Raw genomic sequence first — 16,783 nt, 5'->3', positions numbered from 1 at the left:
CCCACACACACTTACTACTTACTAAACGACAATAAAGAAGAAAAAGGAAAAAAAAAGAAAACAACACACAAACGCGCCACCCTCTTTTCTGGTCTACAGCATAACAAGTGCTCGAGCACATTCACAGGTAGCATCCAAACCACAACTACTGCTGTTTGTCAGCTCAACACATAACAGAAGATGAGAGCTTTTGACTTGTGGCACTTTCAACCATAATTAGTCAGAGAGGGCATTTAGCCGAGGGAAATAGGGCAGAGAAGAAGAGGTTCTCACGCTCGTGAAACAAAAACAAACAAAGAGCTGCTCCATCAACACAGCAGCCAACAGCTGCTGATAGAGGTTATCTCTGCAGTCACACATGGGCCAGCTCACAACAGTGACTGCACACACACATGTGGCACGTATGCAGAAATGACCTGCACGCTGCTCTCTGTTGCAGTTCAAATTGATTTATTGTATTTATGTATTTTCTCAACTTTGTGAGAAAATATCAACATCATGACCTATTAAAGCAAGGGTGTCAAACATAAGGCTCGCGGACCCAACAGAGACTTCAATATGGCCCCACTCGACAGCTTTGGAAAATGTGAATGTGGGTATTTTAACTGTATTTCCCCAGGTTTTAAAGCTTTTCTTATTGATGAAGACCTTCCCCCGTGCAACAGATAAACAATTAAATAACAGAAACCTTCTTGTTTTTTTCACTACTATAGAAATATCTGTTTTTACAGCGTTTTTATCATTACATATATAATAATTACATGCCAAAGCTTCATCTAGTCCATCAACCTCACACTGTTTTCATATTTTTAATAAAAACAATGTATATAATTACAGCAAAGTTCAACAATTACTTACGTCAGATCAGTGATCACAAAACTAACACACAGGACACTTATTATAAACCAGCCTTTATAGCCCCTTTGAATATAAAACAGAACAGAATACAACACACATAAAACCCCTTTTTCTTTTCCTTTCATTCACATACATCAGTCTCTGTGTTTGTGGACCATAAATGGACCCCATATGTATTTGAACTTGCCCTCCCTTAAGTAATTTCTTCTTTTCCAGCGGTACATTGATAGCATTTGTTTTGACAATTGTTTTCTTCTTGTAATTTGCAGACTGAGGTCCATTAGTGTCCTTTCATTCTTACTATATTTATATGTTTCTGAATATAAACCAAGAAGGCAAGACTTGGGATCTGGATAAACTGGTTTCATTTCCCATCACAGTCAGTACATCTTGCAAATTTTTTTTATTTCCATAAAAATCCATAATGCATCCAAACATAAAAACAGAATCTGCTCTTCCAGGTAGCTGCTGACTGACTACCTCGTACCAGACAAACTGAGATAGGGGAGTGGCTTCTCTTAAATATTTATGAACAACATAACAATGTTTACCAGATATTTAACCACTGGATTTTTGTTACGTATTTGTAGCATTATGTTTAAATATAAAGATGTGGAAAAAGGTTCCGATCTTGAGTTTCTCTTCCAGAGAAATTGATCATGATGGACCTCAGCTGTGGAGCCCAAGAATACAAAATAACAATATAACATGTCTTACCTCGTTTACTGAAGGGTAGATGTAACAAAGACAAATAGCCTGAACCTCCCCTATTGCGTATAAATGACACATTTTTTCATCCTCAGAAGAAAATCCACATTTTGTTGTAATGTAATGTAAGTATTGATTCTGTCAGTTGTAAATAACATTAATGATATCTGTTGATTTATTTAACAATGTCTTCCATAAGTGGCACACAGTTAGCATCAACAATATCCTCTAAGCTAGGTACAATCAGAGCTCGGAACTTGCTAACGCTGTATTTTAACTTCATTTTGTTATCATTACATTTGCTGTTACATCACACTTATTTCTTGCTATATAGCATGTTTTGAAACAGTGAGTTTTTTTTAATGCTGCTGTATTTAACATCTGAACAAACATACTAAAAAGTAAAGCTGACCAGACGTGCACAAGTTCAGCCACGGTCATGGTGGTGCACTGTTAGCTAAACCTTAACACTCTTTCAGGTCACAGAAACGCTGGAATCCATATCGCACATTCACAACAATCAGAGTCTAAATTCAGCCGAACAATCTTCAATACAAATCAGATCAATATTAGATTGACGATGTGAATTGAAATATTTACATTTTCATTGTTCTTCGCACTCAGCGGAGAAGAACAGATTTAAGTGACTTTATGGTGTTACAGAATTTTGGATGCATACTTAATAAGTGTGAATGTTTGTTGCTAAATGAGATTGAGGGATAGAGCACAAATGGTGATGATGAGGGTTTCTGGGTTATGTCACCTACATATGATCTTGATACATATAAAAAGGAAAAGTGCTTAAAATCCAAGCAGTGGCTGCAGTGTGAAATCCATCAGACAGGCCACAAGTGTTGGTATATGATGGAAATGCCAGATAAGCCCGTGTATTTTGCTGTGGGGGTGGCTGTAGTGAAAGGGGATCAGTCCACAGCAGTGTTTAGAGGTTTAAATGCCCCTCTGGGGAGGAAAACGGATCGATCCTTCTTGGCCGAGAGTCAATTCTCCCCCTGCCTTCAGCTGGATATCTATTCACACTATGCTTATATGAGCCTCTAAGGCTTCTCTTATACTATATCCATAAAGCATTGCTAGTCGGGATTTCACCACAGACTGGTGTTTTTCACCAGTAACTCTGCTGTTCTTTGCTAGTAACTATACTGAGATGAAATCCATGCCCTGTATGTTTTTGAGTGCCAATTAAATGCAGATGTTCTAAGGCTACTCCCTCCATAACCGGGCCCTGCTTCGTCGTTTGCGGTGGCTGTGTTTTCTTGTCATGGCACTCTGATTAGAGAGAGTCATGGAGATAAAACATAGCTGCTGTCTCATTAGTTTGAGTAACTCGGCCTGGCTACCACCCACAGATCCTCCCAAACCCATGGGAGCAAAGGGCAGCCCTGCACAGCCTGCAGGGACGGGACCCAAACATCATAACAGGCAGAGGGCACCAATCACACAAGCAACAATTACTCACATGCAAAAACAGAAGCATTTATTCAGAAACACACACAGTGGATATCAATCATACTTAACCTTTTTTTACAACTCTTAGCAAAAAAGGAAACAGCCTCAGAGGGCAAGCTCACTGGCTCTGCGACAAAACGGGGTTTCCCCACAGGGACACTCCATAAGCCTGCAACAAAGCAAGTGGCTGAGGGTGACCTGCTGAGCTACAGCAAACATCCGATGTGAAACAAATGCATCACACTCAACGTTATAGCAAAACAAGCTCGCCGAGATCCCTCCACTCAAGCGGCGCTACAACAACATCGCAACAGCCTGGAAGCTAGGCCTCATGGGAGTTTGAATCCATGACGACGAAGGACAGAGGTGTGCCCGTGTGGAAGGACAGCAAAAGAGAGCGCAGAGGAGGACAAAGCGGAGGAGGCACCGAGCATCCAGACCTACTGTCCATCAGCCTCTGCCGTGACAGGTTTATCCCAGCCGAGGGGGAAGGTAACACGGTGAACAGCACAGTGAGGAGCGATAAACGTCAGGCCTAGCCCCCGTGTCGTGGTAATGGCTGACAAACGACTCAGTGGTTCATCTCACAGACACATGTGCAGCTCTGTGTTTTATCAAAGGGGGGGACGTCAACGAGAACAGCAGAAAAACAGGCAGCTGCTTGTACTACAACCTACCTGACAGCCATTCACAAATGGAGTTGTCCTCATAGTCAGCACAATCGACAAGAGCATGTTGGAACAGTAGAAAAATACTGATATACCAAGTTTGACTGACTATAAGATACATTATGCTAATATTAATATTTTTCTAGATACCCCAATCTACTTGCTGGTTTCTAAGCACTTTTTTTGTTACTATTTAGTTTAAAAGGGGCAAGCAGACCACAGACCACTGTGACCGCTGCCATATTCCTCTGCATTTATAGCCTGAACTACACCCATCTGTTGAAAGACACTTACACGGTTATTACTTAATGCATTTGCAAATTGGTCTGACCTTTTAGGAATTTGAGCTCTGTTCAATTCTATCTGTATTCCTCAGGGCGCTGCAGCTATTTATTAATGCTGATGAATCATGCACACTGATGACAAGTGACACAGTGCAGACCCGCGGACAGTGAAGTTACCTTCTGTACATCCTGCGAGAGTGTCCCTGCACTTCTCGTGTTACATAACACTTTCAAATACAGCAACTCCAGCCTCTAACTTAAGAGAGTGGAAGCTCTTGTCGTCAGACTTTTTAAAAAAAAAGGAGTTTCAGAGCATCCTAACAAAGATGTCACAATAAATGGCTAATAGAGTTGTAATCAACCACAGCTGACTGTGAAGAATAATAATTGAGAAAGCTGCGATTTCTCCAAGGCTGCTCTTAACAGATGCCTACAACCTCCTCCCCCCCTTTGCTTCACACACACACTGGAACAAGCATGACGGGAATCCTCACAAAGAGAGAGTGTTGATCGTTGGTGGAGAATTACAAAAAAGCATCTGGGCTTATTTTAAAAGGTAGCAGTCATCTGAGAGAATTACTGCAAGCCAAACAAAGGCTGTGGTGGCTTGGATTTTACTCTAAAGCGACACGTAGTAACAGGAAAGGGGGGGGGGGGTCGGCATTTACTGTTAGCGCGTTATGGCCAGAGGCGATCGATCCCTCAGTCGAGATAATGTTGGCCTCATGCTGTCTCACAGAGCTCGCATTAAATGCAAAATTGAGGACAAAGTTTTGGATTGCACGCGCCGTAGTTCAAACATGGCGGGGTATCGATTGTCTAATAACTGTGAAACCAGATTGTTCCATTTTCTGTATGTAGGTGTGAAAACTTACAGAAACTGAAGTCATGTAGCAGCAGGATAAGAAATGACTTAGATCCTAACAACATACTGTAACTCGCTGAATTACAAACTGTTTAACACATGAATAACAAGACAGAGTGAGGTTTACACTGAACTGCATCTCATTTGTCTGATGGATGCACAACTGCTAAATCATGGTGACCTTTGGCAAGGTCATGGCATCCCAACAGCTGCATGAAGGCATTTCTGGCTCAATATGTAACTGCTACACTTTAATTGGCTCTATGCTTCACATTCATCTTGTGGCAGTGCCTCTTGGCTCTACCTGTGGCTCATATACACGAGCCTCAAAGCAATCGGGGCTCTCATTTACTCTCTTGGAATGACTGTGGAGTTTGTGTACCAAGCGCATTAAAGCTGGTTTGGCCCAGATTGGATAATATGACATCATCTGCTATGAGGACATCCTAAAATACCTGATTATTTATCAGTAAACATGTATACAGTACATTGAGTCCATTGTTATGGTTAAATTTGTGTTATCTGTGCTTTCCTTGGCACCGGCATCTGTGTCATCTGTGCACACTCTTACCTGTGTCTTGTCGAAACTGGTGCATGGACTGCAGGTCGATGATGTAAGGAGAGAGCTGAGCATCCACCTGTCCTAGAACTACACTTCCCCGGGCATCCCCCTTCAGCACGTTTTCTATATGGTGGCAAACTGCTGCGGTGTAGGGCCTCCAGCGTCCATGTTCGTTCAGCCATTCCCAGACCACCACCCTGGCGAGGTTCTGAGGGGGGTACCCCAGCCCATTTACGGGCACCAGCAACCCGGATCCTGGACGAGCCATCTCCTCTGTGGTGTCTGCGCTTCGGCTGCTGGCAACGTCCTGTGCTAGAGCACCACTGCGACCCTGTCAGTCAGCTGACAAAGAGGGGCTTTTTCATCATTGCCAAACGGAAAAAAGCTTGAATCAGCGATTAGCGTGGCAGCCCCCAGTTATCTCATGCTGCTTTCAAGCAAACAGCTCCGCTGGAGTCATCGTCTACAGGTACTTTCTGACTTCTCCGTCTTTGATCATGCAAAAAGCAGCCTGCGTCCTCCTGTGTCTTGTCGCGTTTGAAGTGGCAGATGTTGATGCTGATGATGCTGATGATGTGATTTGCAGCTTTAGCAATCTCAGTCCTCCACAGCCAACCACAGCAGATCTGCAGCAGGTAGACAGGAGATACTCTCTAAACAGAAGACAAGGTGCACAGGCACACTGGCAAACAAAAGCTGTGATTTATCCTCTGAGTAAGCAGTCAGGCATTGTTTTAGAGGACCTGACACAAATCTAACCTGCTCCGTGCTGTAGCACAATAACCGGCCTGTGCCAATTCGTTTTGTTTACTTAAAATGTAGTGAAGAAATTTGTCTGGGGATTTTTGTTGTTGTTGTTTTGTTGGCAACAAAATAATTCTAATCAAGTGAGTGTTTCAGGAGCAGAGCACAAAAGGCCAGATGCTACTATAATTACAGCAGACAGAATATCACTCAGACATTTTTTAATTATTATTTTTTGCATAAGAAGCTGTTCAGATGCAGTCAGTGCCATAGACTGCCTCTGTTGATTCAATTCTCAGTCTGTCTTAAGCCTCATATTGAATTTTCATTTATGGCATAAAAAACACGCTTGAATTAATAGCGGCGATACAGACCTGTAGGCTGCAGCTGTGGTGCCACACATCTGTCAGGTACAGGCTGCATTTTCACTGGATCCGGACGAAAATCAGATTATCAAAGGTGGAAGAGGAAGAAAGAAAAGAGGGGGGAAAAGCCCGAGGTAAAGCGCACCTTTTCACATCTGTGATTTCTACGTTTCCTTATCGCTAAACACCCCAAATCTTCCCCGAACCCACCTCCAGTAATCCGGTGTTTATTACAGAAAATCGACACGTCGCGGTATTCCCGTGAATCCGCCACGGTCTCCACCAGCTTGTTGGTCCGCTGTGTAAAGTGAACGCATGCCCCAGTTGCACGGTTTTTCAGTGCAGAGCGAAGCCACCGCTGCGCTGCTGTGCGCGCTCCTTTCCCCGTGACGCCAAACAGACAAACATCCACGCAGTACACGCACGATCCCCGCCTAACCCCAAATAATCATCGCAACAACAATAAATGTCCAAGCACACCTGTATGAAGAGCCCATATATATATTTTTTTTATAAAATCAGTCAAAGTGTCAATAAAAAGGCGAAAAGATTTATACAACTTCCGGTCCCCAATTTCAAAATAAAACCCTTGCATGGGATAAGACTACAGTGAAGAAAGGGAAGCAGACCAGGTAATGTGGAAACAACAAAGCAATATATTAAGACACTATCGTACAATTGCTTATTAGTTTTTAAATTTATTTATATTTCATAAAACATACAGATCCAGCTCTATCTGGCATAGGGTTATACAAATCATACAAGATTGCACAGAAAGTCCCATGAACTTTTGTTTCAGGGTCAGCCATTAAAGACACGAATCTACAAATAATAAAGAGCAAGCTAGCGGCTAAAATTAATTTTTAAAAAATCGGTGGCTGTCATGGCTAAATGGTTGCCCACAGTTTAATGGTGTTTGGTGTTGCACACTCATGGCCGCTTTGGATCTCAAGACAATCTTTCTGCAAATATTCGCAGTCTGACTGGTAATGACTGCAAACACTCTCAGAGATCGATGAAGGTTTGTAAATATTAATTTATAAATGCAAACAGATGTTGCCATCAATCTCAATGAGTCTTTGCACGACTCAACTTACCTCCAGTTGTACTCTTCCTATAGAGCAGGAAGGCTGCTGAGCTCAAATGTAATAGTCTGATGTGAATTTGCTGTCTATGTAGACAGCAAATTTCAACAATTTGTCACAGTTATGAGAAACAGATTGCATGTCATTGACAACTTCACCTCTTTCAATCACACACTGACTCCGTCTTATGGCAACATCAATGGCAGACAAACATTTCTGGCAACAAAGTTTAAGCAAAATTTATGAAAAATCAGCAGAGTTATAGTAAATTGATTTATTTAATTATACATTTCCAGTTTTAATTGCGGATTTTTTTCAATTATTGGTGAAACTAGATAACAATGGTAGAAAAACAAACAAACCCAAAATGACTCAATTACATGTGCAGTCTCTGAGATTGTTACATAACAACAAAAATATACACACAGATACACAAAAAGCGCTAGGCTGTTTAAAAATGCAAGTAATAAGAGTCAAATCCATTGACTTGTTGAGAACAGAGAGGCTAATTATTTAAATAAATAGTGTATAGAAAGTTCTATGGCTAATTAATATTAATCTTGTTGTTCATGATATCCACTGAGTCGCTTCGAAGCTTGTTAAATGGAACAGCAGCAGCATCTGCTGCCAAACTACTATTATTGCAATGGGAAGATTAAACAAAAATGTCAGAACACTTCTCAAAATAAATAATATAAAGATAATAGTTCTGCCTTTCTGGCTTTTATAATAAATTGTCATTTGTTTTTAAAGTGGCCAGTCCGTGATCAGTAGTGTTCCTCAGTGTGTTTTTCTATCCAGTATGCTTTTACTACATTGGCAGTGTGTCTGGGATCATTGGCGTACTGAAAAATGAAGTTCCAGTCAGATGTTTTCTGGATGGTATTACAGTAGTAATAATAAGTCTGAATTAATTAATTTCAATCAATTCTGAAAGGACCTCCAACACACCTGGCTGAAAGGCAGCACTAAGCAGATAACTACAGACACTCACTGTTGTACCTCTCTCTCTCTCTCGACCTCCTCTGAACATGTTGATGATGATTTGAACCAAAGATTTCAAATTTAGATTCACCACTCCATGAGATCTATTGCCACTGATTTTCAGTTCTTGTGTAATTTTGCATATTTCAGCCTTTCCCTTCCTTAAGAGTGGCTTCTTGATAGCCACTCTTCCCCTTTTCATAGATTCAAAGATAATGTAGTTCTCTGTCAGGCTGCTAATAGCAAAATGTCTAAGGACACATTCAATTCGGTTCATTACCAAGTCATCAGTTATGTGCAGACACAAAACTGGTTCATCTCATTAATTAGTTGCATTTTAATGTTTGAATGATTCATGGTTCTGTGTTAAGTTGCTTAAACAACCAAAAAAGATTCTTCTGAAAATTTTCTGTTTCGGTCAAGTCTTTTCAGGTACCAGACTTGGAAAAAAAAAAAAAAAACTACAAGAAAATTTGGCTTCTTGGAAGCAGAATACAAAGACATGAAGACCTTTGCACAGTATTGTGCATTTAAAGGTTCTTCCTGTATGGAGGAGTCAGTGTGTGTGTGTAAAAAAGGCTGCTGCAGCACTGCCACCTCGTGGATTTTGCAGAAATAGCACCAAAACATTGAGGAGAATCAGATGCACTACCGCTGACACTATTAGTGTCGATGGTTCACTATAACGTCCACCTTAGTGAAAACTCTAATGTTCATTTTTTAATGAGCAGTTTTCCGATCAAATTTATGATGATGTTTTGTTGCTTTTAATAATCCATCCCTCCTACATTAACACTCAGAAAAGCATCTTTCTGTAAAAGAAAATCTTTAATGGTGAGTAAAATACATTGAAATATCATCAAATCAAGCAACTCCATATTTTACTGTATCCAAATATCCAAACATACAACTGCTGCTCGTTCTTTTTCAGTCAAAAGGGAATCATCTGATGAAAACATTGCTTCTATACAAATATACAAAAGGATATACAAGATCACAGTCTTTCGGATAACTGAAGAGTGTTATTAGAGTCTACATAGTTCAAGGACGCGACCGTGGGAGATAAAATAATTGCCTTGACTTAATGATATAATATAAATCATTAGCAAATGGAGAACAAACAGGACATTTTTATTGGCGTAGGATTTATCAGAGTCAAACAACTTGTTGGCTGCAGTCCATCAACTCAAGTAGGAGTGTCGCTGGACAGTGCTGGCCTCAGAGGATAACATAAATGAAGAGAGCCATGATGGCAGCGCTGATCAGCCCAGAGATCGGAACAGTAACAAACCAGGCTATGAAGATATTCCTGAACAAACGCCAGTCGACTGACTTCCGGGAACGTAACCATCCCACGGCCACCACGGATCCCACCTGTGTGCACATAATTTAAGAGCTCATCAGGTCATGCGCCACCGTGTACGTTACTTGTGCAGAAAGCTTAGCTTATTTCTAATGTATGTGTCTATTTGTAGTAAAGACAGTCCCTTTAGTTTCATTACCTTGCAGTGGGTTGTGCTGACAGGAAGGCCAATATTGGATGCCACCACAACCGTGATTGCTGAGGCCAGCTCGATGCTGAATCCACTAGAAGAGAAGGAAATGTCAGTATGCTTCGACTTTAACACAAATAAGGATTTTATTTGTCAGCCGCATACCTCGACGGTGTAATAGGGGTGAGATCTTTGCCCATGGTCTGGATCACCCTCCGACCCCACACCCAGAGTCCAATGCAGATGCCGGCTCCACCGTAAAGAAGCAGCCAGATAGGTGTCGGTGCACTTGACAAGACGGAGCCACTCTCATACAGAAGCCAGAGAGCCACCAGTGGGCCTATAGCGTTGCTAATGCGAAAAAAAAGTTTGTGTAAGCCATCTGAACAAACCAACGTATATGAATTCTTCAGAAAAAACAAACATCCTTGCCTACCTGACATCATTCCCTCCATGAGCAAAAGAGCCAAAGCACGCAGTGAGTATCTGCAGGAACTGGAAAAGCGAGGAAACGGCAGGCTGGTCGACTTCCAGCTCATCCTCTTCCTGGTCCGTGCCAGCAAGGTCGGTGCCAGCTTCTTGGACCACATTCTCGTCCAGAGCTGCACTCCTGTTGGACACTGCTGAGCTGTAGCTGCTGTAACTGTCCACTCTCGGTCTCCTCTGCAGCCCACCGTCCCCGTCTTTATACCTGACATCTCCTTGAATTCCGTAAATAGCCATGGTGTAGGAGGTGTAGCTGTTGTTCCTCCGGATGGGCCGCTCTTCTGTGTCGCTGTCACCAATACATTCGCCAACCTTGGCCATGTGGAGCTTGTGCAGCAGGTCCTTGTAAAGGCCAGAGTCTTTGTGGATTGTGTGGGACCGACCACTGTGAGGATCAGTGATCACCATGGGGCCTACGGTCCCATTCAGACCTATGAAAATAAATAGTTAAATGTAATTCAGCTGTTGGAGTTTCTTCTGGTTATACTCTATTTAGAGTGCAGATTCAAGTCATTACCGTTGGCGATGTCCAGGTCTTTGGTTTCTGCATCTATGCTGTCTAAATCCGTCTCATCTGAGCCTCCCAGTTTAAAAGCCACCTTCTGACTGTCTGCTGGAGGGCTCTGTGGTCGGGGTGCATGGGATACTGGGGACTGCTGCGGTTGCACGGGTTTGCTGGAGTTCCTCTCCATGAGCGGAGCTGCACAGGGAGCAGCAGCTGTTTGTGCTGGATGAAAGAAGCACTCAGATTTTTAACGCAAGAGAAAGCAGTGATGCCAGTGCAGAAATAAATAGAATTTTAATACATAAGTCGTATATTTTTGTCAACATATTTACAAAAGTATAGTCTGAAAGTCTAAAGTCAGATTTACTCACCTTGGATTTTCTTCCTGAGGCGGGGACAGACGACAAACCAAACGAACAAGGCTGTGACGGCAGCGCAGCCCAGAGAAATGCACAGCGTACCCCACCACGGCACTCTGTCAAACCCCAGCACTGTGCACAAAAGACAGGGGAACGAGAGAGAACACGGTCTCAGAAAAGGTGAAACAGACGCGTAACTAATTCATTCACAGCTCTGTTCCTTTGAAAACAGCGAGAGAAAACTGTTAGCCCTTTCACATTCACGCACAACTTTGATTTACTGTAGAAACATGGCAACGTCTTGAAAGCGCAACTCTCACGCTTTCACATAAACCAAAAAGTCAAGATCACATTTTGTAGGTTGCGGTCACGCGACGTTCACGTTTGCTAAGAAATTATGCAAAATGTTTCAACGGCCTCTTCCAGCACTTCAGCTCGTTCTTACACAGAAGAGTATCAGCGAGAGTGTATGCTCCTACAATCAGATAGTGCGAAAGAGTTCGGCCTTGCAGCCCAGAGATAAACAAACAAAACTGCTGTTAAAGAAACTTAATTTCACTTTCCTGCTAATGCTGGCAGTGCATAGTTAAACAGGTGAATAGAATTTAGTCAGGCAACATTTAATAACTTAGCTTACCTGTTTTTCCTCACAGACAACAGCGGCTTAACAACAATTAAAAGGTCGCACGATTAAAGCCACAGCTGCATGGGTGTGTCCCGTCTTCAGCATGCACGTGAAGCCAAACTGGCTTCGAACTCTACTGACCGGACAGACGGCTAAGACATGCAACAAAAAATGATGCTCGGACTGGAACGTGCATGCAGTTTACTATACTGTATTACTCTGCAATTTTGCATTGCAGGAGTTACAATGTGTAATTTCCATGACCCACACACAGACACACACGCACACAGGCCTGCAGCCTTCAGTGAAGGGCCCAGGCCAGCTGACTCCTTGATTAGTTCAAGCCTGCAAACAGAACAAAAAGGAATGGAAATTTTCCATTTATTAGCGGAATCTGTTGTAGAGCCACTTTGATTATTTTCCTGTTGTGTTTGCTCGCTACAACTGTTGATCTTTGCAATTTTTTTATATAGAACATTCTACATCTTCAAGACTGTTTTTTCCTCTCTTTCTTTTTTTAATGAAACTGCTTCCTCTTTATTTGCCACCTACTTTGAGTCCCAACTCGCCCATGTGACCTTTCTCCACCTCATCCCGGGATTTCAACTGCTGTGGCAGTAGCGTGGCGTGTTAAGCAACAATCAAACAAATAACCAGTGCAGTCTGATGACGTAATACTCACATGGTGCTCCTGTAAACATGATAGAGAATAGGTTGATGCCCATCGTGATGGCGTAGAAGATAGGTAGGGCTCGCAGGCCGTTGGGTACAGGATTAGTCTGTGAAAAATACAGACTTTCTCTGTTATATGTTTAAAAATATGGCGCAGTTTAAAAAGCGGTTTAAGGATATGGTTTTTACAGGGTACAGGTAGAGATTTGATAGGGTGTTCTTGTCTAATATTTTCATGTGTGTGCGCATGCACGGGTTTGTTGGTATGGGTATATATGTATGTGTATATGTATGTATATGTATGTATGTATGTATGTGTATATATATATATGTGTATATGTATATATGTATATGTATATATATGTATATATATATGTGTATGTGTGTGTATGTATGTGTGTATATGTATATGTATATGTATGTGTGTATATGTATATGTATATGTATGTGTGTATATGTATATGTATGTGTATATATATATATATATATATATATATACATATATATATATATGTATATATATGTATATATATATATATATATATATATATATATATATATATATATATATATATATATATATATACATACATACATACATATATATATATATATATATATATATATATACATATATATATACATACATATACATATACACACATACATACACACACATACACATATATATATATATACATATATATATATATATGTGTATATGTATATATGTATATGTATATATATGTATATATATATATATATGTGTATGTGTGTGTATGTATGTGTGTATATGTATATGTATATGTATGTATATATATATGTATATATATATATATATATATATATATATATATATATATATATATATATATATATATATATATATATATATAAAATTGTAGGTTGTGTATCCTTCAGGTGTTAATAGGGTTATTGAAAATGTGTATATGTGCGTATGTGTGTATATACGTAGGTATGGATAGATAGAAACATATATGTGTATATATTAAAAAAAAAAAAAAAAAAAAAAAAAAAAATTACACATAACATATAATGTAATTACAAGGAGGTATTTCTGTAGTCTATTGATACTAGATAGTGGAAAAGGGGTGGGATTAAATAAGCTTATGCTTCTTCCTGCTCCTTTTTGAACATGGACGTTATTTGGAGTTGTGGTTGCTCGTTTTCCTTTTGTTTGCTTTGTTCATTTGTCTCTTTTAATTCTATTTTTTTTTTTTTTTTTTTATTTTTTATACTTTTTCAACATGTTCAAAATAAAGATTCAATCAATCAATCAAAAAGTAGCAACATGTACTCAAAAATGATCAGAAACAAGCTGTTCTCTGTTCAGCTGTTGGTGCCTCTATGTTTATATTTTAACTCTTTGAGAGACCTGACTGCTCAGCTGAAACCCTCCAGACTACAGGAAGTACGAGTGCTCGTTATTTTAATGGACCTGATTAAGTATTCCCAGTGAATAAGCTTTACCTTATTCAGAATGAATTTGCGGACAAAATAGAAGAGAATTGCTGACATGATGCCTGACAGCACGGGGGACAGGAACCAGGAGGCCACTGTGGACAAGCGGAGCATATTTTCAATGCGTTAGGAATAAATTTGCTTTTAATTTGACTTGCATTTCATATTTAACGGCTATTTCTATCTATTGAGTGTGGGGTAGGGATAAAAAAAACAACACGTATTCACCAATGCGCAGAAGTTCCATCCATTTCACCCCTTGGTGACCTCTGGCTACCATGGAAAACCCAATTGTTGCTCCAACAATACAGTGGGTTCCAGAAATGGGGAGCTTCAGGAACGACGCTGCCAGCTGCCACACAGCAGAGCCTGGATAACAAAGGCACAGTTGCGATCACTGAAAACACACCAGGCCGAACATCTTCAGCACACACGTGCTCCGATCGTCATCACTGTCTGTGCACTCACCACACATAGCACTTATCGATCCTGCCATCAAGACGTGTTCCGAGCCGTTGTACATCCGGACGTCAATGATCCCCTGCCGGATGGTCTCGCTTACTTTGGCCCCCAACAGGACCGAGCCCACGGTCTCAAAGATGGTGGCCAAGACGCAGGCCTGCCGCAAAGTGACCACACCAGAGCCCACCGCTGTACCGAATGAGTTGGCCACATCATTGGCCCCCACAGAGAAAGCCAGGATGAAGGCGATGATGAAGCCTAGCACCAGCAGCCACAGGTAGCCCGACATGCCAGACTGAGAGGCCAGAGCCACGGTGGTGGCAGCAGCCAGGGTTGCTAATGTAGTTGTATCCATCGCTTCTCACAATATAACTAAGTTTTTGTCACAATCACTCTTATCCCAAGCCAAATTTTTTCTCTTTTCCCCCTTGCAATTTAACAGTAACTTATGAGGTAATATGTTTTTATAAATAAATTACTACCACGATAAAAAATAGAAGAGCCCTTTAGTTCAGATCTAAAAGTTCCAAAGGGAAGGAGATTTAAATTAATTGCTAGCTAGGTATGCAGGGTTTCTCTGTAGGCTTCATTGTAAAATGAGAAGGTATACAGATGGGGGAGAAATCCATTGTGACGGGCAGCCTCTGATGATGCACACTGCAATAACACAAAAACAGGCACAGAAATGCACAAGTTAGTGGCTGAAACTCCTCATCTTCAATCCTTGGAAAGGCTAAGATGAGTTACATATTAACAAGCCCAAACTCCAGTACGTGACACAACCAAACAGTACACACCGCTTTACCTGGTATCCATGATTTACTGGCTAATGGTAGAAAAAAGGAAGTGTTTCGTGTTATCAGCAGTATATTAACACTTCATACACTTCACACTGAAGTTGGACATGACACTACCGCTACTACATGACATTTCCACACAGCGTTTTGTTGGACCAATTCATTAAATTATGACTAGGATCAAAGCAGCAGGTAAGTATGGCAAAATGGAAAATGCACAACTGTGCAGTTTTACTGAGCATTCAGTGTTAATCAGCGTTTTCACAGAGAGGAAATGGCGCTGCAGTAAAACAAGCAGCTGATTTAGTTTTCTTTAACTTTTGGCGAGTAAAGTTTGTTTAATAGGCGGTTAAGAGAGTAAATCCACGCGTGTGGCACTGCGGGGGACTTACATAACTACAGCAGCCTTTCAAATCCCACTTGCACAAACAAATCCCACCTAAAACTTCAGAAAGAGGTTTGAGAGACTGGGAGTAACTGGGCTCTTAGTTTGTTAGTACTCACTCAGGCCTATAGAAAATAGCGGTATGTTAATCTGCCTTGCTGCCCTTACGTAATTCAAAAGGAGTGAGAGGGGGGAAGACAAGGGGAGCATGAGTAGAGATTAAAGGTAGGTGACACTTACATGTGTAAGCAAAGGTGTCCGCTGTGTTGTCCCCTGCGCTCGCTGGGCTTCTCTGTCAGGTGATCGGCCTTCCTCGGCAGGTGTTATGCAAAGTGAGAGGATGTCAGAGGAGGTGCCAGTCCAGCGGCCTGCAGTGTTTGAGGCTCCCTTTGGAGGTTGGTTTATATATTGCGCCTCAAGTGAGAACCCGCCTTTCCAGAGCAGTCATGGGACACTCGCTGCTGCACTCGGGCTAATGTTTATCGAGCTTGTTGATGGGGGAAAAAAAGTAATTATAGTTTTCTGCTGATTATATTGCTTAACCTTATCCCCCAAATTATATTTATCCAAGCGCCGAGGAAAGACAAATGTCTGTTGTGTTGCCGAAATAGCCCATCTTTCAGTCTAATTCAAAAAGAAAAGTAAGTGAAATATTTCTGGTGACAGTTTGTTTATGGTGGTTAAGCTTCTGCTGTTTGGATATAAACAGTGCGGTGTTCCCCGAATATTACCAATTTTCTAAGAACGGGGACATTAAAACTTTAAAATGACTGAGTAAGATATTACAAACGGGGCTTTGGTGCCACCTGCTGGTCGAATTTAGCAAGTTTCACCCACCAAGGTTAAAGAGGCCTCTGGAAACTTTGTGCTGAAGTGTGTAGTTTACTTCCAAATCTCTGGTAACGTCTCTCTTAAAAAAAAAAAAAA

At 41.1% G+C, this 16,783-nt stretch overlaps 2 protein-coding genes across 4 annotated transcripts in view; both read right to left on the bottom strand.

The window, feature by feature from the left end:
* Positions 1-6,998, bottom strand: part of dtx1 (deltex 1, E3 ubiquitin ligase) — a 48,113-nt gene extending 41,115 nt beyond the window's left edge. Inside the window, exons 1-3 of one of the 3 annotated variants that reach the window (XM_023153249.3) lie at positions 6,732-6,998; positions 6,531-6,584; positions 5,422-6,038 (exon numbers count right to left, since the gene is read on the bottom strand). In XM_023153249.3, the coding sequence (XP_023009017.1) occupies positions 5,422-5,680 (259 nt within the window). In that variant the 5' untranslated portion in view covers positions 5,681-6,038; positions 6,531-6,584; positions 6,732-6,998. Of the gene's footprint in view, positions 1-5,421; positions 6,039-6,530 lie in introns of all 3 variants that reach the window. The other 2 variants (XM_004544182.3, XM_004544181.3) reach the window with 2 other exon arrangements.
* A 2,401-nt stretch (positions 6,999-9,399) lies between these two features.
* On the bottom strand, positions 9,400-16,253 carry slc20a1a (solute carrier family 20 member 1a). The gene is made up of 11 exons (XM_004544178.6): positions 16,097-16,253; positions 14,681-15,331; positions 14,441-14,581; positions 14,222-14,307; positions 12,741-12,837; positions 11,446-11,565; positions 11,087-11,296; positions 10,520-11,000; positions 10,249-10,434; positions 10,093-10,177; positions 9,400-9,964 (listed from the first exon to the last, which is right to left on the bottom strand). The coding sequence occupies exons 2-11, from the start codon at positions 15,027-15,029 to the stop codon at positions 9,809-9,811; spliced, it is 1,911 nt and encodes a 636-aa protein (XP_004544235.1). The 5' UTR covers positions 15,030-15,331; positions 16,097-16,253; the 3' UTR covers positions 9,400-9,808.
* Positions 16,254-16,783: the final 530 nt, after the last annotated feature.

Source organism: Maylandia zebra, linkage group LG12 (assembly GCF_041146795.1).
Source record: "Maylandia zebra isolate NMK-2024a linkage group LG12, Mzebra_GT3a, whole genome shotgun sequence".
In the NCBI taxonomy this organism is placed as follows: domain Eukaryota; kingdom Metazoa; phylum Chordata; class Actinopteri; order Cichliformes; family Cichlidae; genus Maylandia; species Maylandia zebra.
The sequence above is the reverse complement of the archived record's forward strand: the minus strand, read 5'-3'. Positions and strand labels throughout refer to the sequence as shown.